Source organism: Coturnix japonica, chromosome Z (genome assembly GCF_001577835.2).
Source record: "Coturnix japonica isolate 7356 chromosome Z, Coturnix japonica 2.1, whole genome shotgun sequence".
In the NCBI taxonomy this organism is placed as follows: domain Eukaryota; kingdom Metazoa; phylum Chordata; class Aves; order Galliformes; family Phasianidae; genus Coturnix; species Coturnix japonica.
In genome coordinates this window covers 22,834,051-22,857,104 of record NC_029547.1, presented here as the reverse complement: position 1 = coordinate 22,857,104, position 23,054 = coordinate 22,834,051, and the positions used below count along the sequence as shown (strand labels likewise).

At 36.8% G+C, this 23,054-nt stretch overlaps 1 protein-coding gene across 3 annotated transcripts in view; it reads left to right on the top strand.

Moving 5' to 3' along the window:
* The window catches only part of TNPO1 (transportin 1), a 69,820-nt gene extending 47,472 nt beyond the window's left edge, over window positions 1–22,348 (top strand). The window contains exons 13-26 of one of the 3 annotated variants that reach the window (XM_015848836.2): window positions 969–1,121; window positions 2,212–2,437; window positions 4,989–5,160; window positions 6,582–6,668; window positions 7,419–7,526; window positions 8,522–8,680; window positions 8,772–8,859; window positions 12,284–12,382; window positions 12,596–12,691; window positions 15,452–15,527; window positions 16,313–16,412; window positions 17,837–17,911; window positions 20,582–20,724; window positions 22,050–22,348. In XM_015848836.2, coding sequence (XP_015704322.1) covers window positions 969–1,121; window positions 2,212–2,437; window positions 4,989–5,160; window positions 6,582–6,668; window positions 7,419–7,526; window positions 8,522–8,680; window positions 8,772–8,859; window positions 12,284–12,382; window positions 12,596–12,691; window positions 15,452–15,527; window positions 16,313–16,412; window positions 17,837–17,911; window positions 20,582–20,689 — 1,547 coding nt within the window. In that variant the 3' untranslated portion in view covers window positions 20,690–20,724; window positions 22,050–22,348. Of the gene's footprint in view, window positions 1–968; window positions 1,122–2,211; window positions 2,438–4,988; window positions 5,161–6,581; window positions 6,669–7,418; window positions 7,527–8,521; window positions 8,681–8,771; window positions 8,860–12,283; window positions 12,383–12,595; window positions 12,692–15,451; window positions 15,528–15,609; window positions 15,683–16,312; window positions 16,413–17,836; window positions 17,912–20,581; window positions 20,725–22,049 lie in introns of those variants that run through there. The other 2 variants (XR_001551969.2, XM_032441398.1) reach the window with 2 other exon arrangements.
* The last annotated feature ends 706 nt before the right edge of the window (window positions 22,349–23,054 follow it).

Below are 23,054 nucleotides of genomic sequence, written 5' to 3'. Positions count from 1 at the left end.
ATGAGCTATCAAGGGTGGACATAGCAGTGAGGAGCTGTGCCATTGGCTTTTTATACCAGTAGGCCATATGGAAAGGAAGGAAAGTGCCACAAACTGAGATACATGACATTTTTTGTTGGCTTACTTGTAGAAGGTATTGAGCAGACTTCCAGCAAATGCAACTAAAATGTATTTTGCAAGTATCCTCGTTCTGGAGCATGCAAGGATTTGTCTTCTAACTATATTCCCCATGAGATGAATTTACAGCTGTTACTCTTGTCTCTTTGTTGGTTCTACTATTCTCCTATCTTGTATATAATTCTGTTCCCCATGGAACTTTTTTTGACAGATTAGTAAAGATCTGAGATCATAATGAGCAAAACAGTGCAATATTAATTCTGTAATACACCCATTCTTTATAAAATTTCTTTATTTTTTCTATTAGTGTTACAGGAGTTTGGTGTGTTTTTGGTTTTTTTTTTTACAAGGGTTCAGAACAGAGGTGTGCAGGTTGCTTTCATTCTGTAGGAGTTGATGTTGGTTGCCTTGGGACATGGATTGTGTTGCCTTTTTTTTTTTTTTTTGTAAATCAAATGCTGTTTGTTTGTTCTTTTACTTATTAGGCAATTTCTCTATAGTTTATCCAGTTGTTACATTCAAATCTCAGACCTTTTCCCTTCCTTAGTGTTCTGCAATCCTGAAATTACATGGTGTATAGAATGCTGCAGTACAATGGTGTGGTTTCTGTCAGTGAGCATTTTAATGTCACTGCAGTGTATGTCTTTTTAGTGGGTATTTAAGCACTGCAAAACTGGATTTCTAAAAGCTGTACCCTCACATGAGAGGGAAAGGCCACACTATATATTGTAAGGAAACTGAAGTATTCTTTTTTTGTAATAATGCCCTGAAGCTGCACTGACAGCTCAAAGTTAAAATGAGGATTATACTGGCTGGCTGCAACTGAGATTAATGCTGTTAATTCCCCTCAGGGAAATGTTCTGCTGCTGCTCTAGACGTTTTGGCCAATGTATTTCGTGATGAACTTCTGCCACACATCTTGCCCCTTTTGAAGGAATTGCTCTTCCATCCCGAATGGGTAGTTAAGGAATCAGGTATCCTTGTTCTTGGAGCAATTGCTGAAGGTAAGGCAACAGTGAATATCAACTTAGTAAACCCATTGTCTGGCTCTGATGCAGGTCTGTGATTCCTTCTAGGTACAACTTACTTGTGAAAATAAGTAAGTGTCTTTCACTGATCTAGTTTCAGTGATTAAACTCTACATCTACTAGTTGGTGACTGGTGTTATTTAAATTTTAAAGTTTGGTATGTTGGGAAGACTAAATAACTTAAATTTTCTTTTATTTCCCTTTTTCCAACTCATCAGAATGTATTTATTGGTCACTAATTGGGTAATAATTTGATTTTCTACAAGTAAAATATTTAATGATCTCAGCCCTTAAATTTCATTTGTTGTTTTCAGAAATGGGAAAGATCACTCTTCTGACCTCAGTGCCCTGAGCCACTTTTAGTGGATTATTTTCTGTTTCACGTTTGATAACTTAATTTTCTCAATACTTACAGGCTTTTTGGCCTTTTGTCTGTGTTTCCAGCATCTTTGTCCTTCTGGCAGATGGTAGAAATATGTTTGGGTCTGTGTCTGCCTGCATTATCTTTCTTTTTCCCACAGTGCCTACTGAGTACATTATCTTTGTTGCTGAAAAACCTTTTTGTTGGCTTTGATTTCAGCTCAAGGAAGGTGAAAGTTAGTACTTCTGGTAAATGTTAATGTGTCATTCTTCTTAATGACATGAAAGGTCAGCTATTGCTGATCAGAAGAAGGAAATTAAACTTCTGGGGGAAAAAAATAGTCATTTTTAATTATGTGATTATTTGTTATCAAAGTTGTATCTTTCTGTACTTGTTGTTTTGGTCACTCTTGCGTAGTCTGGCTTAGGATGTTGCTTTATAAGCTCATTTAATAAAACAATTTCTGGAGATTGAGGAAGCACTGAAGCAGAAATACAGTCGCATATAAATTTAATTGGGCAGGCTTAACTGTTTATGATAAGGATTCTCTTATGACTTAACATAGATTAGATGGACTTGGTTTGTGTATTGTTAAAATGCATCATTATGCAATAGAGCATGACGATGGCATTTCTAGCAAGTATTTCTTCTCGTTAATTCTGGTGCTGAAGTAACTGGTTTTTGTTGATTTTTTTTTCCTTACAGGCTGCATGCAGGGTATGATTCCATATCTTCCTGAGCTGATCCCTCACCTTATTCAGTGCCTCTCTGACAAAAAGGCTCTTGTGCGCTCCATTACATGCTGGACTCTTAGTCGCTATGCACACTGGGTAGTTAGTCAACCCCCAGACACATACTTGAAGCCATTAATGACTGAGTTGCTACAGCGTATCCTGGATAGCAACAAGAGAGTACAAGAAGCTGCCTGCAGGTGAGCCAAAGCTTAACCTAAAAGCACTGTCCGTGATACTGCTTCTTCACTGGAAATTTTTTAATGGCTTACTACTGAATGCCTGGCCTCATTTTAGCACATTGTATTACTGTTTTTCATTGAAATTGGAGTAGGTTCAGCTTTACAAATTATTCCAGATTCTAGTAAGATATAAAAGTTTTATTCGTGTTTCCTTCATTTTTCAAAGTATATTAATCATCACACTAAAAAACGTGTTGCAGTTAAAGAAATCATCTGTGTAACACCTGTTTATTTTCATTATTTGAAGTTTCATTGGCTGGAAATCTGTTTTTCATATGCCTTGGAATAAGATCAATACTGATAACAATAGAAAAATATCCTAACGTGACATTGTTTGTAGCTGTCTCAGTATTACCAAAAGATTTGAGTGACTGTTACAGGGGATATTCCTTTTTCTCTTGAAAGGAAATCCTGTGAGATAAGATTTTGTTCTTTGTCTTGCTTGCTGATATTTGAAAAACAAAACTTTGCTACTGGATTCAGTGTTAATGAAATGAGAATGGTGCACATCTTGTCTGTGAAGTGTCAGTATATGTGTGGGGCAAGAATTTATGCAGTAGGCTGCTAAGGATGTTTCTTCAGAAAGCAGAATTAGATCTCCTTGTGACTGCATGCCTAACACTTGGAGAGTTGTTGGGTGTGTTTTAGGTTTTGGGGTCTTTATTTGTTTGTTTTCTTAGATTTCAGTAGTACCTGTCAACCCACTGTTCTTGTGCTGAGCTTTGCTCAGGAGTAGATACGTTATTGTCTGAGATAAACATAATTAATTTAATGAAATACGCTAAGTAAGTCTTGCATATTAAACAAATGTTCATTTTTGTCTCTGGAACTTTTCAAACATTTGTCTAGCACATTTCTTCAGCTTTAACTTCTGCTCGTATCCACCTGTCTTTTCACACTGATGACCTTCTGTTCCTTCCAGAACAAACAGGAACATGAAAAGAGACTTTTCTTCACAGATTTTCAGATCCTATGAATCAGAGTTACTTACAAAGTCTGGGGAAAAGAAAAAAAAAACCCTCCACATTCCTGTTCACCTTGTCTAGAAACATGGTTGAAATGTGTGTGTAGTTAAAATACAGCTGTGCTACACTTACTCAGTGCCCATATGGAAAGCTTATGAATGGTGCAGTGTGCATTGGAAACTGCTAGAAGAAACAAAAGTATTTTTCCTTTCAGGAGAGCTAAAATGGAAATATTAAAAACAGTAATGCACCTAATTTTTTTGTGTGTATTATATACTGGCTATTATATAGCCTGTATTATATTTATACTGTACTTTCAAATGCTCTCTTCGCAGTAGAGATGATTTAATGAAAAACATTGTTGCAGTTAGAATAAATAGTTTAGGAAATTCCACTTTAAGGAAGATATAGAGTTGTTAAAAGTAAAAATGCGCTTAGTTTTATAAATAGCAGAATAATGGTTCTTCTTCGAGAGGAGCTAAAACCTACATCCTTACAGCTGCTATATTTACAATTGCTCACAGAATACAAGATGTTTTCATCACTCATTCTTGTATCGTTGCAGATACTTAACTTCCATTTCTGAGATATTGAGGAAAGTGTTCCTTTATTTGGAGACACCTGAAAAGATATTTTATTGAAACACATTTTTATGCTTACGTTCTATGCCTTTCTGAAAGAATGCATCAAAATAACATAGTAAATAATTTTAAATCATATTAATGCTTTAGTTATGTAAGTAAAACAGCCGTTTAGTGTCATAGTTGCATTGTTTTAAGTAAAAAGCATTTCTGTATTTGGTATTGGAGTAGGAGGGGATTGTTCACCTCTTATAGTGTCGCATGCATTTTTACTGTTGGGACTAACTGATAGTCTTCTTGACACAAGTTACACCAGTAAACCATCTATAGCTCTTGGTTTTTTCCTTTAATTGCTTTTCTGAAGCAGCATGTCTTTTAAAGCTGTCATTCACAAGCACTTGGTGCCATGAAGTTTTTTTTGACCAAGGGTGGCTGAAATTATTTGTTCATTCCTCATTTTTATTTTTGTTTTCTTTGTCTCTTTGTACCTGTTTTTCACTGTAGTATACTCCTGTGAATGGGGTACCAGCATTGTACTGGCACAAGAGCATGTAGGCTTCAGGTGTATATACAACTCTTGTTAAATATAGTAGGCTTCTTTTTAGCTCATAATGAGCAACTTTAGTTGCTTCCTGCTATTTAAGTTAAAACATTGTAACCTGTGTACAGTAAAGCTTTTGGCAGCACAGTAGGCTTTTTGTGTATACATTACGGTTTTTACAGCAATCATTTGAATTCTCTTCATCATAATACAAGATCCTTAGGTATTCAATCAAAATATTACTGCAGTAACCTCTGTCTAACAGTTCTGAAAATATACCCAGGATGGATAAAGTTTTATGTTCAAAGGAAATTGATAATGTGGGATGTTTGGGGTTTGCACTGTAGTTTTTGGTGTGGATTTTTTTGTTCCCCCAAAGGTACTGACTAACACTGGTTTTGGTTTTTGTTCTTGTCCCTCAGTGCCTTTGCTACCCTAGAAGAGGAGGCTTGTACAGAGCTTGTTCCTTATCTTGCATATATACTTGACACTTTGGTCTTCGCATTTAGTAAATACCAGCATAAAAACCTACTTATTCTTTATGATGCTATAGGAACCCTAGCAGATTCTGTAGGCCATCATCTAAATAAACCGGTGAGTATACCTTACATTCTAATAAAGTACTTGTCACACTTCTATAGTGTGTTTTACGCAATGCAAAACAGATACTGAACTTTCCTTGTAGGTTTTGATGGTACTAAATATTTGCATGAAAAATAGATAAACTGCATTTGCTTTATCCACTGTGCAAATATTCCAGATTTTGTAAAAATTTATGTAAGTGTACTGTTTTCTGTAATGTGCTTCAAGTCATGATTATTTACTTCATTTTCAGATTTTTTCAGCTTTGAGCTATATGTATCAATACAAATATTACATGAGACTTAAGGGGAATTGCTAGAATGTATGCTAATTTCTAATGATCAGTTTTCTTTTGTTAAACTACTTTCATCTGCTCTGTGTATCTTTTCCTATGTAGTGGAGCATGTCATTAATCGAAATTGTATGAGAGTGGGACATGCAATTCACAAAGAAAAAAGCACAGATAATGCAAAGGCCAATACTCTAGTATGAAGCTTTTTGCTGTTTTCAACACACATTCATTAGTAGAATATGTATATGTCACATATTGTATGCATCTTTTTATGACAACTGTTTAAATTTTGCTTTGCAGTAGTGCTTCTTTCTTTCATAGATCCACTAGAGTAAATCAATCTGAGTTGTTGCTATGGCACTTTGCTTGCTGTTCAAGACATCCCAACATGAAAAGACCTCTCTTTTGATCTCTTTGGCCTTTTCATATAGCCTAGAGGCAAATAAATGGGAGCTCTTGGTGATGGTGGGACTTTCTTCAATCACTTAGAATATTGTGGTTTTGGACATAGCATTAGCTGACAGGTTTTGTTGGCTATTCAGCTATCTTTTGGGGGCTGTAGCACTAATGTAGGGATGCCTTGCTTGATGTCATTGCAACTGAACAGTGGCAGGAGAAGATCAAACGGCTTGTTTCAATAGTGACTAACTTTATTCTTCTAGATGGATAGAAAATGACTTTCTTTGTGCATGGTTAGTTGCTTGTGGATGAAGTTTCAGAAACGTGGGGTAACTGGGTTATAGCAGCAGGGTAATGTGAAATGATTGAGAAATACAAGTGGCAATTGCATTGCTGATTGAAAAAAAAGTAAAGAAATTCATAGGCCCTGAAGCAGTTATAAATTTAGAACAACCCAGACAGCTATGGAAAGCTGCAAAACTGAAAGCAAACATGGAAGAAAAAATCCACTCTTTAGAGGTGATTACCTGCCTCAGTGGGAAAAAAAAAAGTCTTAGAATATAATTTATAAACTCTGCTATTAAGCTAATTGTGCATATCACAATGATAGGTTTGCAGCACACCCCAGTTTTCTTTTATTGAAAAAGTAGAAGTAATTTTTAATATATCCATGTTCTGACCTTGAAATAAACCAGCATGCAATCAAGTATTTCAACAGTTGATGCATTTTCATCCTGAACAGGAATATATTCAGATGCTAATGCCCCCATTAATCCACAAGTGGAACATGTTGAAGGATGAAGATAAAGATCTCTTTCCTTTATTAGAGGTAAAAGTTAAAATTTGAATATCGTATATCAGCTTCTTTTATAAGTTATGCTTTCTGCTTAAGAAACAACCTACTGGGAAGTGTTAACTGCAAAGGCTTACAGTAAAGCTTATAGCAAAAGCCACTTAGATTGATTTTCTACCATTCCCATGGGTTTTCCATAAGGATCTCCTTATCTTTACTTTAAAAAAAGAAAAAAAAAGTTTTTTTAAATGGTTATGTTTTCTCCTCACTCTCCTTTCATACCTCTATTAAAACTAGTGTGAGACGACCTGAAGGTATGAACCAGACTGTGTGGTCTATTCTTTGTGCTTTTCAAGTGTAAAGCAGGACAAAACTTTTAGAAAATTAGTTTCATAACTTCTGGGCAATGTTAAGGCTTGCAGATGTCCAAAATGCTAAACCTTAGTGTAACTCCTGAGGTAAATCACAGTAATATAAAATAAAATACAGTAATATATGCTTAGAGATGGCCAAGAAAGAAGATACTGCTGCCTGAGAAATCTTGTCAACTGGCATGTTTGAAAGAATAGCACTTTGCTGATATTTCCCTTAGCTGAGCTAACTGGCACAATCATTCTGGGTTGTGCATTCACTTAGCAATTATATTGGTCAAACTTAAAATGCTAATGTCTTTTAATTTACCTCTCACAAGTAAAAGGCTGTTGGGTGAGGTGAGGAAGATTTGACTTTTCTTTCACTGACTCTCCCCCTCCTTTTTTCTTTATTTTTTTTTTCTTTTGATTTCAGTGCCTGTCGTCAGTTGCTACTGCCTTGCAATCTGGCTTTCTTCCATACTGTGAACCTGTGTACCAGCGTTGTGTAAATCTAGTGCAAAAGACCCTTGCACAAGCCATGGTAATTCTCTATTACTATTCCAATGTTTTCAGAGTAACTCATTAAAACAATGTATGGCCCAGATAAGCTCAGTGGGCCTAGGAGAACCTCATGAGGTTCAACAGAGCTATGTATGGGGTCTTGTACCTGGGTTGTGGCAGCACCCTCTGTCATTGTAAGCTGGGGAATGTAAGGGTGGAGCACAACTTTACTGAGAAGGACTTGGGGTACTGGCCAAAAACAAGCTGGATGTGAGCAAGCAATGTGCCCTCACAGTCCAGAATGACAACTGCATATTGGGCCACATCAGAAGAAGTGTGGCCTGCAGTGCGAGGGAGGTGATCCTGTCCCTCTGCTGTACACTGGTGAGACTTCACCTGTAGTACTGCATCCAGCTGTGGTGTCCTCAGTATGAGAGAGATATGTACTGTTGGAGCATATCCAGAGGATGGCCATAGAAATCATTCCAGGGGTGGAACACCTCTCCAATGATAACTGGCTGTTCAGCCTGGAGAAGAAAAGGGAGACTGTCAGGTCTGTCTGGGGATACCTGATAGTGGCGTTCCAGTATGTGAAAGTGGGCTGTAAGAAGGAGGGGGTCTGACTCTTTAGGAGAGTCTGGTGCGATAGGACAAGGACATGGTTTCAGACTTAAGAAGGATTAGATTGGATATAAGGAAAAAGTCTTTTACAGTGAGGGTGGTGAGGCACTGGAACAGGTTGCTCAGAGGGGTGGTGGGTGTCCCATCCCTGGAGACATTCAAGAAGAGGCTGGATGGGGCTCTGAGCAACCTGATTTAGTTGTAGGTATCTGTGTTCATTGGAGGGGACTCCAGATGATGTTTAAAGGTCCTTTCCTACTCAGATGATTCTGTGTTTCTACAAACTATGTAAAGTTAGGGGTTGCCAGGGTCGTCTGTAGTATAACACTGAATCTCTGGTACTGTTTTTACAGTTTTGCATACCCCTGAGAAAATGTAATTCTCTTTCTGAAAATGCCTGTTTATTTGCTGCAGTTGCACAATGCTCAACCAGACCAATATGAGGCTCCAGATAAGGACTTCATGATTGTGGCTCTTGATTTACTCAGTGGTTTAGCTGAAGGTCTTGGTGGCAACATTGAGCAGCTGGTGGCTCGGAGCAATATCCTGACACTGATGTACCAGTGCATGCAGGTGAGATGAGAAACTGATTTGTCCAAGAATTTTCTTTAAGATTATCAGAAACACATTCAAGAATTGCCATATTTCTTCTTTTTCTCTTTAGGATAAAATGCCTGAAGTACGACAGAGTTCTTTTGCGCTGTTAGGTGATCTGACAAAGGCATGTTTTCAGCATGTTAAGCCTTGCATTGGTATGTTTCATTTGCGTACTAAACAATGAACTTGTTTTACAGACTGATAAAAGGCTCCTTTAGCCACTGTTAAGCTCCTTTTTTTCTATGTCTTCCTTGTCATGTTGTATATTTTCAGATTTCTTTATCAGTAAGGGACTGCAGCTTTTTTTCCTTCACACTGTGTGTTTAAAAGGTTTTTAAGACAGTGTAAAGCATTCATTTTGCTGCTTGATTTTTACAATGTAAAAGCTGCCTGTTCTGCTGGAATACATAAAAATATTTACTTAATTAGAACAGTTGCTTCATTTGATAAATTTCTGGATTTCTACCTTTTACTTTGCTTTTTTAACCAGACTCCACATTAAAATTATAGATAGATGTACTATATATATTGGCACCCAGCTGGCGTGCTCATCACTAGGGCTTTAAACAAGAGCTGTTGAGAGAAGGGGCTGTACTGCATAATGACAGAGAGACAGGGAGCACAGTCACTTCAAGAAGCAGCAGAGGAAAGCCTCAGATCTGTCCTGGAAGCTTATGGGAGTACTTCTCTAGGAAAGTAATCTGTCTGAAAGCTCAGCTGGAATGCCTCTATACGAATGTGTGCAGTGTATGAAATAAACAGGAGAAGCTAGGAAATGTGCACTTAGAAAATTATGATCTTGGCGCTATCACAGAAACATGGCAGGATGATTCACATGAATAGAATACCGTCACTGAGGGCTCTTAGTTTTGTAGAAGGAATAGACAAAGTAGGAGGAGTGGAAAAGTTGTTCTCTATGTTAAGAAGACTGTGTTATGGCTGCAGGGAGCTCCCTCTGAGAAAGAGTCAGGAACAGACTGAGAGCCTGTAGGTTAAAATTAGGGAGCAAACCAAAAAAGGACAGCTAGTGCAGTCTAACACAGGCTTCCTGATCAAGGGGAGCCTATTGACAAGCTGTTCTTGCATCAGCTGCAAGAGGTGTCGTGATCACAGGATCTCATCTTGATGTGAGATTTCAACCACACAGATATCTGCTGGGAAAACACTACAGCGAGGTGGAAACAATCCAGAATTAGACAGTCCCACCAGAGGTGAAGTTTAGCAGTGTATAAGGGGTTGTTAAAGAGGTTAAGACTGAAGGAAGCCTAGACTGCAGAGACTGTGTCCTGGTTTGTGATCTTGAGGAATGTGAGCCTAGCAGGATGGAGTCAGGACTCTGAACTTTGGGAGGTGGAACTTCAGGCTCTTTGAGGAGTTGTTGGACAAGATCTCCTGGGAAACTTTACAGACAGAGGAGTAGAGCAAAGTGGCTACTCTTTTAGGGTGCCTTTCTGAAGCAGGAAACCAGCATGGTTTGGCAAGGATGTGCTGATCAAACAGAGAGAAAGAAGGGCATGTACAGGCAGTGGAAACAAGGATGTGTCATCTGGGAAAAATGTAGGAATGTTGTCCGGACATGCAGATATGGGGTCAGGAAAGCAAAGTCACAGATGGAACGGATCTTGGTGAAGGATGTTAAAAACAACAAAAAGGGGCTTTGTAGGTACATTTGGCAGGAGAGACAGGCCAAAGACACCTCATTTGGTAAATGAGAGAGCTGGCTATAACAGATATGGAGAGGGCTGAAGTACTTAATAAGCTCTTTGCCTCAGTCTTCACTGGCAACCAAGATTCTGGTAGTTCTCACATGTCTGAAATGCTTGATGGGAACTGGGGGAACAGATTGCCCCCTCACTGTGAGGACAGAGCAAGTCAGAAACCAGTTCATGATGCTGAATCCCTCCTGTGGCGCAACTGGTAGAAGTGCCGCTCTGCTACACAGAGGCTCGAATCCCGGGGGCTGGACTCAATGATCTCTAAGGTCCCTTCCAACCCGCACGAAACTATGAAACTATGAAAGTCCACGGAGCCAGATGACACACATTCCAGGGTTCTGATGTGGAACTGTCTGATGTGATTGCCAAGCTGCTCTCCATCATATTTGAAAAATATTGTCTGTCAGGTGGCCAGAAAAAGGGTGACATTGCTTCCATTTATAAGAAAGGGAGGAAGGAGGACCAAGGGATCTATGGGGCGCAAGCCTGGCCTCTGTGTAAAGTTTTGCACTTGTATCAAAGTAATCCCAGATATGTATACAGACTGGGAGAACTCCTTGAGAGTAGTAGCCTTGCTGAGAAGGACCTAGGCATCCTGGTAGGGGTAAAACTTAATACGAACCAGCAGTATGCGCTTGCAGCTTGGAAGGCCGATGGTATCCTGGGCTGCATCTTAAGAGGGGTGACCGTCAGGGTGAGGGAGGTGATTGTCCGTCTGCCAGCGGGAGGCCCCTCTTGAATATTGCATCCAGGCCTGAGGCCCCCAGCAAGGGAGGGATGTGAAGCTTTTGCAGAGAGTCCAGAGGAGGGCCGCAAGAATGATTCGAGGGCTGGAGCACCTCTCCGGGGAAGACAAGCTGAAGGAGCCGGGCTTGTTCAGTCTGGGGAAGAGAGGGCAGCGGGGAGATCTCATTACAGCCTTACACTCCTTAGGGAGTGATTATAAACAGGAAGATAATCCGCCTTTTTACACAGGTAGATAGTGATAAGTTGGGGGAAAACGGTTTTAAACCAAAGGAGGGGAGATCTAGGTTAGAAGCTGGGATACGTTTTTCATTGAGAGACTGAAGAGGTGCTGGAAGAGGTTGTCTAGAGGGGTTGTAGGTGCCCTGTCCCTGAAGGTGTTCAAGGCCTGCTTGGATGGCCTGGGCAGCTTGATGTAGTACTTGATCTAGAACTTGGTAACCCTGCCTGTGGTAGGGGGGTTGGAACTTGATGGTTCTTGAGATCCCTTCTGACCTAAGCCATTCTATGATTCTGTGAATATATCAAAAGTGGAGAACTTGGCTAGAAGATGTGTTCTGGCTTGGGTATTGTTTGTTTTTTGTGTTTGTTTTGTGTTAAGTAGGAATGTAACATCAATTATATGCTTCCACAGTATTTGTTATCTCATCCTTCAAATGTTCTTGATATATACTTTGCCAAATGTATTATTTGATAGGCTTGGGAATGTAATGTTCAAGTGGCAGATGTTATAATAATAGATGTGATTGCCTTCTGGGTTCTTCTTTTGTTGTTAGCACACTTGAATATGTAGATATCTAAGTGATTCAAGGATTGTTCAACCATGTTATAAAGCTACAAGTGCTTGTTATTGAGTTGCTTTCGCTTTTTTCCCTCTACTCCAGTTAGGGAAGGAGAGAAAAAGGTTTTATAGAGTTGCATAAAGCCTACTAGGAGTATTTTAGAGTCGCAGTTTGAAAAGATTTATTGATCTAATTGGATTCTAAAATCCAGGTTTATCTGATATATAGCAGAAATGCAGCACTCATTAATACATGTATAATATTTTCCAGGTATTTAAGTAGGCTTATGTGATTTTTAAAAAAAAAAAATTTTTTTTTTTAATATTGTTTTTTTTTAGCTGATTTCATGCCCATTTTGGGAACCAACCTAAACCCTGAATTCATTTCTGTGTGTAACAATGCTACCTGGGCAATTGGAGAAATCTCCATTCAGATGGGTAAGATAACTTTTCTTTGAATCTTTGCGCATTTAGCATGGTTAGTCTGTTTTGATATTGTTTGATTGTTTTTAGTTTTTACTGATACTTCCATGTTAAAATTGAATTTAAGGTTGAGATTTGTCCTTAATAATTAATTCAGTGTATCAAATCTGCTTAGATTATGTGTTTAACAATCATTTTCTTCTAAATATTTCTTTTTGACTATTTCAGGTATAGAGATGCAGCCTTATATTCCAATGGTGTTGCACCAGCTTGTAGAAATAATTAACAGACCCAACACACCAAAGACATTGTTAGAGAACACAGGTACCCAAAAACTGAACGTTTGTGCTGAAGGAATTACAGATGTTTTTTTTAAAGTTATTTTTAAAATTATGTAGGGGTATAACACCAGAACTGATTGTGTTGCAATGTATTTGGCTTTTTAAAGCAGAAACAACTCTGTTTTGCAAAAGCTCTTACAAGTCTCAGTCTTGCATCAAATTTTCTATTGTATATCTGCAAGCTTAAAAGTTGTTGCTTTCTCAACTCTCTAATACGTAGTATAATTGTCATCTATTTGATTTTCTTAAGTATTCTTCCAATGTTATGTATGAATTACAGATCACAAATATATACAGTAACTCTTATGGCTTAATATTAGCCTTATTTATGCAAGTTCTTAACGCATGTGCACCATGCATCTCTAGTGTTTGAAATAAATATGTTTGGTACATATAGAACAAATAATAGATTATTTTAATTTAAAACAAACAAAACTTTTAAAAAAATTCTTATCTGTGAGATCACCAAAATCTAGATCTGCGATGGCATTTTTACCCTAACATAGCTGAACAATGTCTATTACCTGGTTACAATAGATTAATAAGTAATTCTGAAAGCAAGCCTAAAATTGGCACACGTGTTTTATGCTTTGGCCAATAGCTGTGCTTTCCAAACCGGAAACAGTTCCCAAACCATGCTGGAACATCTGAGGCTTGCTTCTTTTGCATTTATGGAGTGCACGTTCTGGTAGGAAGAACACCTTCCATACTTCAAACAGAATTTTGTTAATGATCTGACAGGTTTCTCATTTACTAATTGGGAATCCTTTTCTTGTCTGTTTGAAAATGTATTGTCCTGTAAGAAAATATTAGCTTAGTCATTACAACATGACATGATTGAAAATTATGGACATTTGTTTTATGTTTAGCATGAAGTAAATTGGCGACAGACATTCAGTGCTTATTACTCCTCCAATGTAAAAGCTGTGCTTCAGCGACATCTCTCCTGCCATTCTCAGTTTAGTATGGAAGGTGAATTTGAAGGAAAACTACATGGTTGTGAGATAAAAGAGATACTGCCTTTTGAAAAGATAATTTTTGAGCAAATATCTACTTGTTTTCAAATAGACCATGAAATTGTATGTCAGCATAAATTCCTTTCCCCACACTCCCAGCCCCTTTCTTCTTCACTGATGGATGTGTAATACCTGTAACTGGGAGGCATCCAGTGCTTAAACTTTTGCTTCTATCACTGTTGTGGAATTTTTGGAAGCATCCAAACACTGACACTTTCTTTATTCTCTTAATAGTTACTTTAAATGTGGATGCATAACTGCAGATAAATGTTGAGTGTGGTGTACTTATAATGAGTTTGTTGTGGGATATTGTGCTGCATGTCACTAGTATGTGCAAGAGTATTACTGTTTTCTGCTTTAGCTTGCTACATAATGAGCCATGAGCACACGTTTATAGAAACAGGAGACTGTTAAATAAAAGTAGTAATATTGAAAGGGAGAATGTGTCAGAAACTTGGTCTTTGACAGAAGTTTCTATTCCTTGTACAAACTGTAGCTGTGAAAGCCTAAGTGCATTTTAATTTGAAACTTGTATTTGAAAAGCAATTCAAATACATTTTAATGAGTTAGATCTGCTAAAAATTTTAGATCCTGAGTTTTGAAATAGTGCATTGCAAGTGAGCAGCAATTTTCTTGGAATGGTTGAAATTCATACTACTAGTATATCCTACACCAAACTTTTATTGGAGAAAGCATCATCTGCTTTATTGCATGTTTCATGAAACTGTTCACAAATGCCTGTTTAATTAGAGTGTTGCATAGTATGTCCCTTGAACATAGGTTTCCTTTCTCTGCTTCATATAAATCTGCTGGATTTTAGTATTATTCATGTATTTTGCTTCCAGTAATCCTGATACATTATTCCCCACCCTCTCCTTTTTCTAAAGATTAATCTTTTGTGAGTTGAGCAAACACCATTAAAACACAGTTATAAAATGTTTTTTATGTCTGTCCCTCCATAAAGGACTGCCAAATCATATGAAAAAGCAGTTTTGCTTTTCATGTGTATTTATGCCTTTGCATCAGAAACCAGATAATTATATGACTGTTATGATGAAGTCTGTCGTGAAAGGAAGAAATTGGTATTAAAGAATTAACTTTGCAGTTAGTTGCTCTAGCAACCACTTGAAATTATCTATAAGTGTATAAAGAGAACAGGGTTTTTTTTGTTTTCTTAAATAATTTTCATCTATATAACATTCATAGACAGGTCACACTATTTCGCATGCAAACACACTTCTAAACATACTGTTAGTCATAGATAAGCATATTAAAAACTTGAATTCTAAATATTGAAAAAAATGTTTAGGATACTTTATAATGAAGCTGAAAATTCCTTTTTGTTAAGAGAATCCCTAATAGTTCACTCTAATAAGATCTCAGTATTGCATGATAGGTAAATTTAACATAAAGTAAGCGGAGAGGGCAGAATGACTGCATACATCAGAAAACCTTTTGTTTCTAAATTGTGTTTTTGGTGTTCTCTCATTTACTTCTTTAATTTTTCTTTTACCCTGGAAAGTATACCATATATGTTGCTGCCTCTTATTTAGGGGGTGGTAATAAACAGCACTGGTGAAATCTTATGTTTATTATCATACACAGATTCTGTTGGTTTCTGTTTCTGAGTTATTTGTTGTTTTTTCTTTATTTTTTCTCCTCCCCCCTCATTTGCTCATGTCTTGGTTGGCGTTTGGTGGTGTATAACCGTGATTGCGTTACCTTAGCAATAACAATTGGTCGTCTTGGTTACGTTTGTCCTCAAGAGGTGGCCCCCATGCTACAGCAGTTTATAAGACCCTGGTGTGTATTATTCAATCTTTTTTTTTTTAATTCATTTTTCTTCACTCTCTTTCTTTCTTTCTTCTCTCTATCTCACTTTTAGATATATTTTCAGTTGGTTACAAAATCTCAATCCTTAATCATTGCCAACCATGTGACTAATCTTGTCCTATCAGGTTTGTGAGTTTTTAGTAGCACCGTCATGTATTTTTTTATGTTGTGGCTAACGACTAATTTATGCATGGGATAAGATTGTCACATGCTTGCTGTGTTAAAGCTTGACTATGAAAGAGCGTTTTAAAATCCACCAGAATGATAATACAATGCATGCCAATACTGTAAAATTTAAACTGCACATTACTTTACTTAAAAAAATCAGTCTGAGGCTTGAAATGCTGTAAGGAATCTATGTTTATAGACCTGTTTTATGTATAAAATAGCTTGCCTGCTGCTATAAAATTTATAATAACTGTTCTGTAAGTGGTATCTGACATAATTCATACCGTGATAGTATTATATGTTCTGCTTCTAATAATGATAGTTACTATAAGTATTTCAGATATGTGTTTCTTTTGTATTTAATGGAATACAGGTCACACTTAATAAATGGTACAAGAAAACAGGGTTCTGGAGATGATAGATAATGGGAATATGTTAGTAAACACTGCAGTAACTGTTCTACTGTTCACAATAGCGTTTCAAATCATTTTATTCGTGTGGCTTATTCCATCAAATACTGTCATCAGATCTGACTAGATTGAATGAAAGCATGATGAAACTAGCTAAGATTCTTTCTAACTTACTAGGTGCACCTCTCTCCGGAACATAAGAGACAATGAGGAAAAGGACTCGGCATTCCGTGGGATATGTACCATGATTACAGTCAACCCCAATGGCGTATTCCAAGTAAGATGCATGAATAGATCTGTTGGTTTTTTTTTTTTCATTTACTTGCATGAAATGTATTAGAAAATGTATATGGAATATTAAGAAGTTTAGATTGATGCTGATACAGTGCAGAACATGATATGGCTTTATTTTAGAGGTCAAGAAGATCAAAGCATTTACATTACAGTGATATGTATCACAATACTTCTGGATTTCTTCTTCAGTGAAAAGGTGGAAAAGAGGTGTTAAAAACCAGTTTTTTACGTCTACTTAAAACGGGTATCTAAATAATGAACTCTGACTAACACTGTGAATGTTGCAATATTTCTGTCAGTGTATTGTGTGGAGGATCTGTATGAGAATATAAGGCAAGATCTGACATATCCTGTTGTTCAGATGTAATCTAGGCTTTAAAAAATAAAATAAAAAAAAATGTTAACTACCCTTTCATTCTTAAAACTTGTGAAGGGAAGATTCTGTTTCAGCATCAGATATATTGCTTGAATAGTTAATGCGACCAGGAAGATGCTCTTTAAAATAATTGTATGTCTCAAGAATAGAGCGTTACTTGCTCTTTAGTCTCCACAGCTCTGAAGTTCAGCTATACCAATGTAAGAGAGGAAATAGAGGTGAATTTCCTTCTCTGCCTGAAATCCCTCTCCTTGAGACACAAGAATTGATTCTTTTTCTTGTTCTGAACTTTTCAGATCATTTCACTTGTGCCTTGTTCCATACTCGCCGTTTCCCTTCTTTTTTTCCTGTCCATTTATTCTTTCGCACATAAGGAGAGCAGAAAATTAAGAACTCCTTTCATTTTCCCATCTTTCCTTCTCTGCAGTAGTTACCTTTGGTTCTTATCAAAACACATGTGCACTGCCAACCTGATTATTGGAGAGTGGTATCTTACCAATATAATAAGAAACGTAACGCATAACAGCAGGTGAACTATGTTGCAGGGATTATGATATAGCTTTGGTTTTGAATGTCATGTGTGTCCCTAAAATTAACCCTGGCTCTGCTTGAAGAAATACAGCTGCTTTTTTTTTCCAGCTGGAAATTTATGAGACAAAGCTGTGAGCGTGGTTTTATTTCCTGCTTTGTTGGTAAAATGGTTTGTTTTGGAATTTGAACAATTGAACTGAAAGAATTAGAGTTAGCCAGTCGTGTTGTGAGAGAGGAAAAGTGTTGTGGTTTTGTTTTGCCCTTTTTTGTTGTGTTTATGATTTTAGCTTTCAAATTAAATAAACCTCGTCAGACAAAGATACTCTGACTCTACATTTCTGTACACCTAAGCATAGAATAATTTACCATTATTGCCTGCGTTAGGAAATGAGTTTTTTAATTAGGATCAAAAATCTTATATGGTTAATAGAATGAGTTGAGCATTGCTTCCAGACATATAAATTAGGGTTTCTAACCTATGTGAATGTTTAATCTTACAGGACTTTATTTTTTTTTGTGATGCTGTTGCATCGTGGATTAGCCCAAAAGATGATCTCCGAGACATGTTCTGTAAGGTAATGTTTCTCCTGTGACAATATATCCTGATTATGGTTCGAGATCCTCTTTCTTGCTGTGTAATTCAGTCAGTACTTCTTGTGTTTGTGAAGCTTCTCTGCAAAGTCATGAACTTTCAGACAAAACATCAGAACAATCTGAAGGTTGTTGGCTTTTTTTAATTGTATTTACTAAAGTGTGTTCAACTTACTACAGTCTTATTTTTAATGATGTTGAAAATTTCACTTAAAATTTTAGTTTAAAAAGTAATCATCCTCGGAGAGCTTTTCATAATTTCAGTCTACTGCATTTTGAAAAACAGGGTTTTTTATACCACATTTAAGTCATCTTTGCTCTAGAAGGTGATATCTGTATAGTTTAGGATTTTTTCTTTTGCCATGAAGAAGCCCGCTTTATTTAACAGAAATGTCTAGAAGAATGCAAACAAAAACTACTGCAGTTCTATCCCATTCTGTTTGTCTCCCATCTTGGATGAGCAGATCTCCAGGGAACCAGTGTACACTGAATATAGGATATATATCCTATATAACTTGTCAATAGAGATTAAACAAAAGAGAAGACTGTTTTGTGTAAAGTAAGCAACAAACAAACAAAACACCACCCTTAGATTATCTGTTCCATGTCTTAAGTTAGGAAAAATAAACAAATAAGACACCTAATTTCCATTTATTGAACAGATGCTTTTACCTCTTCAGTAAACATCTTTGCTTTGGTACAGATGTTAGTCAGAAGTTAATGAAATTCCTCTTAAAGCTGACATAGAGTGTATTTCCCAGAATGTATTAGGGTCATGGGCCAGTATTGCATTTTCTCTTGAAGTAATACAAAGCGTCAGCATCAGAACTGAAACTGCAATTTTCACATCCCATTTTGAGGAGCACAGACAGAAAACTCAGCCTCCTAAATTAGCAGACTAGTAATCTGAGAGGCTACGAAGGAGCATCGGCTTCAGGAAATGTGCCGTTGTGAGTATTCTAGTGTCAGAGGGAAATAACAAATATTAAAAGCTTAAAAGAAAGTACAGGATGCTGTCTGTGATGACAGTTTTAAGCAGTTTCTGCTCTGTTGGCACTCAGTGTTTGCCTCACTAAGTTAAACTCCTCTCAGACACTCCAAACTAGACACAGTGGGTTTTGACCGCTTTGTATGAGGGCGTGTATGGCTTTTTACAGTGTATTCCTTTGTCTTTCTCCCTGCAAGAATGGAGACAAAGCCTTCACCGAGTGATGGAGTATGATTTATTTTTTTTATTTTTTTTTAGATTTCTTTCTCATTAGACTGGATCCCTTTGCCAACTGAATAACAGATTGTGCCATTTAGGAACTATGGAAAAAACATTTTTCGTAGTTCCCTGAAGTCTTTTTTTGTGGTTTTTTTGTTCATCAGCATTGGAGCTGATAGAGGAAATAACCAAGAGCATGGGGAAGACGTTGAAGTGTTGAGATCTCTCACATAGTCCTTAAAATTTTATCTCTGTTTTTTAAAGACGAGGCGCCTAAAGAGACTAACTGAAGAGATCTGCTAAAACAATACTGGAAGATTTATTTTATTATAGTTTTATTTTATTTATTTTATTTTTTTATTATTTATTTTATTATATTTTTAGTTTTCAAATGTTCCTTTTGTCATACCTAAACATTTTTGAGATCTCTTGTAGTTTTGGTAGCTGCATTGGGTAAGGAGAGAAACCTGTGTTTGGATGAGCTTCTCAATGGAGAAAAATAGTTAAACTCATTGTGATGCCTTTACTGTTACATCTGGTTTAAGGACTGTTAAGCTCTGTTTGAAAATGTTGTATTGAGAGTAAAGTCTATACTATGAGCTTTAAATATGACAGTGCCTTTTCTGTAAAAGCGTTTTCATGACAGGCCATTCCACGATTAGGTATAGTTGACTTTTAAAAAAGAAAATTAAAAGAATGTTGAGACTCTGCAGTGTTTTTCTTGTGAGGAAGAACTTTTGCACCTGCTTTTGTTCTTTCTTATGTTTACCTTTAAACCTTCTGTTTTCAGAGCATAAATCCTAAGGCCCTTTTTCTTGTAATCATTTAATTTCTATAGTTTTCAGATAAGTTACCATATTGAAGGGTCCAGACTGAAGCCAGTAGGTGTGTGGGGGGGGAGGCTCTTGTCTCTTAACACTGTTTTTTTAGTGCTGTAGATCCCTGCAGTTTCAAAGTGTAAAACATTTTAACAACTTCTACCTACAGATTCCATGGGAAAATGCAGCTTTCATGGGATTGCTTTTAATTAGTGCTAGCAATTAAAAGGCATTAATTCTGTAATTAATGCTGTAGTTCTGGCTCAGTTTTTCTTCCAGAACCTACAACACATCTACAAACAAAATGTATATAACGTAATCATAACACAGAAAATGTGTAGTCTGGCAAAATGTTTAGCATTGTGGGATGGCCTAGCTCTATCACGTCATGATATTCAATAAATGAATATTGATTTGAATTGGTAACTGTAGTCTGTACATAACTTAACAGGTTCTTTTTTTTTTTCTTTGAAGGGAGGCATTATATGTTAAAGGAAATATAGTAAACTGGACAGTTCATCTATACAACTGAGCAATCTAGAGGATTGAAGGCTATTGCATGTGTTGCTTGTGAATAACAATCTTGTATCTTCTGTTTAGTGATTACTTTTACCTCTTGTTGCTTCTAGATTCTTCATGGGTTTAAAAATCAAGTTGGGGATGAGAATTGGAGGCGTTTCTCAGACCAGTTTCCTCTTCCCTTAAAAGAGCGCCTTGCAGCTTACTATGGAGTTTAACCTCATGCATTGTAGCTGCAGTCCCATAATTAGAGGTAAACACTTGAATCTTCCTTGCAAAATAGTCACATTGCGTACTTTCTTCCTATTTCTGCTTTATAAAAATATTAGTGAACTAGATTAAAATTTTGAGACAAGCTGTATCAGGTATATTTCCTTCTTCTGAGAAAAAAAAAGGGATAATGTTGATCCAAAATCATTGTAGCTGTAGCAAAAGCAATTGTTTCTCTATAGAAGAGTATACAGTATGCTTGGCCATGTATCAAGGTTAGAAGACTAAGTGTAACTGTATCTGTTTAGGTTTAAAAAGCCAGAGTGGAGTATGATTCTCAGACAGCTTAATAGACACAGGCTCTGTGCATGTCTACTGGTTTAGAGGGTAACAGATGTAATATAAGGCGAATATTTCTCTAGAACAGGAAAACAAGTTTAAGGCACTTTATCCATGTGAAATCCAATACATTCCTAAGTGCATGTTAGGTGGTCTTGGCACTTAGTCGAGGATATTTCAATGATCTGCAGCGCTGCTATTTGTAGAGGTTGATGTTTTGGGAAGGCTGATGTGTTTATTATTGCAGTGTTCCACTTTATGTACCAATTCAGAGTGGTTACCATTCTCTCAGAGAATACCTCAACTTAATCAAAGAACAGTGACTGTGGATTCTAGAATGACTGTACTGTACCACTTTGCTTTGTGTGCTTTCTGTGCAGTCTGTGTAGGCAAAGAACCTGTGTACAAAGTAGTGTGATGCTGTGAAGAATTCATCATACTACCCAAATAAAGAAGGCAGGTGAAGTTCGTTTTATTACATTCTATTTGAATTGCGTGTTTCACCTGAACAATTGATTAAAAACAAGCAAACTTCAACCACATCAACCAATGAGAGCATTTTGGTTTTGATGTATGAATGAAACAAATTACTCTCCATTTCTATTGGAGAGGCAGTATGGCTAACTTGTTTAATCTTCCTAAAAGTGAAATTGTTGTGTTAGTGGAAGATAAGTTTAATACTTAATGAACATCAGGACAGCCTCATAATTTTGTACTGAAAGGGCAAAATCTTTTTAAAGTATATACAACTGCTTTCATCTTTAATCTAAGCTTAGATGCAATATTGGAAATGTCAGTGTAGCTTAAAAGAATGCGTTGTTGTCAGGAATAAGTCTTCTTGTTTAAAACTGACTCTTTCTTTAAGCAGACTCAGAAAGGGAACATCTGGGCACAAATCAACTTCTAAGCTTGGGCTGGCACTTACTACTTTAAAATATAAAAAAAGCAAAATAAGGTCATTTTAAGCACAGGTCTGCCATCCAGGTTTCAAAGCAAGGTTTGACTACACCTTTATCTCTTCCTTTACAGGTCCTTCAGTCTGGGAGACTATGAGGGAGCCTCTGCACCCAGGGAAAATGTTACCCTTTACTGGGGGGAAGGGTGAACCAGTAGGGAATACAGTACAATCCCAACCCTACTGGGAGGGGCGGGAGGGAGGTGTTGCCGTCACTGTATTAAGTCGATGTTGGGAAATGTTTTAACATCTGGAGCCTTTGTGGGTGGAAATCTGTCTCCTATTACAACTCTGCACTGGATGTGAAGAAGAAAAAAAAGAATCTTTTCACAAAACAGCACATTCTGGAATATTGTGGGGATTTGTACCAAAATAAGAACCATATAATTGAACCATAGGGATACGTAAAGAGGAAAACTATTTTGCGCACAATAAAGGAAACCTAAGAATGGGGGGTCACAAACAGTAAAAGGCTTTTTTTTTTTTTCTTTTTTTTCTCTTTTTTTTTTTTTTTTTTCCTTTTTTTCTTTTTCTTTAGTAAGAATTTTCTACATTATTTCATCCTGCTTGATGGGATACCTAGGAATTTGCATGTTAATGAAGAACTACACAAATGAAGTTAGTACAGTTAAAATGCAGCTTTTTTCTGTTTTTTTTTCTCTCTTTTTTTTTTTTTTTTCCTTTTTTTCTTTTTCTTTAGTAAGAATTTTCTACATTATTTCATCCTGCTTGATGGGATACCTAGGAATTTGCATGTTAATGAAGAACTACACAAATGAAGTTAGTACAGTTAAAATGCAGCTTGTGTCTGTGTTAGGAACAGGCACTTGCAGTGTATGATAGAGAAACACCAATTAATTAGGGTTAACTTAGGCAAAATGAAGCAACCTGCAAGCTGCCAAATGAGTCACTCCTTTCATTTTTGGGGTAAAGGGAGGGACACTTCAAAGGAGAGGTTGACATCTTAATTTTTACATTAAAAAGAATTTAAGGTAGTGGATATGATTTGATTATTGTACTTCATTAGATTTAATTTCTAGAGTAAGGCATTATTCTTAACGTGCAGTTTAAGGTTCAGG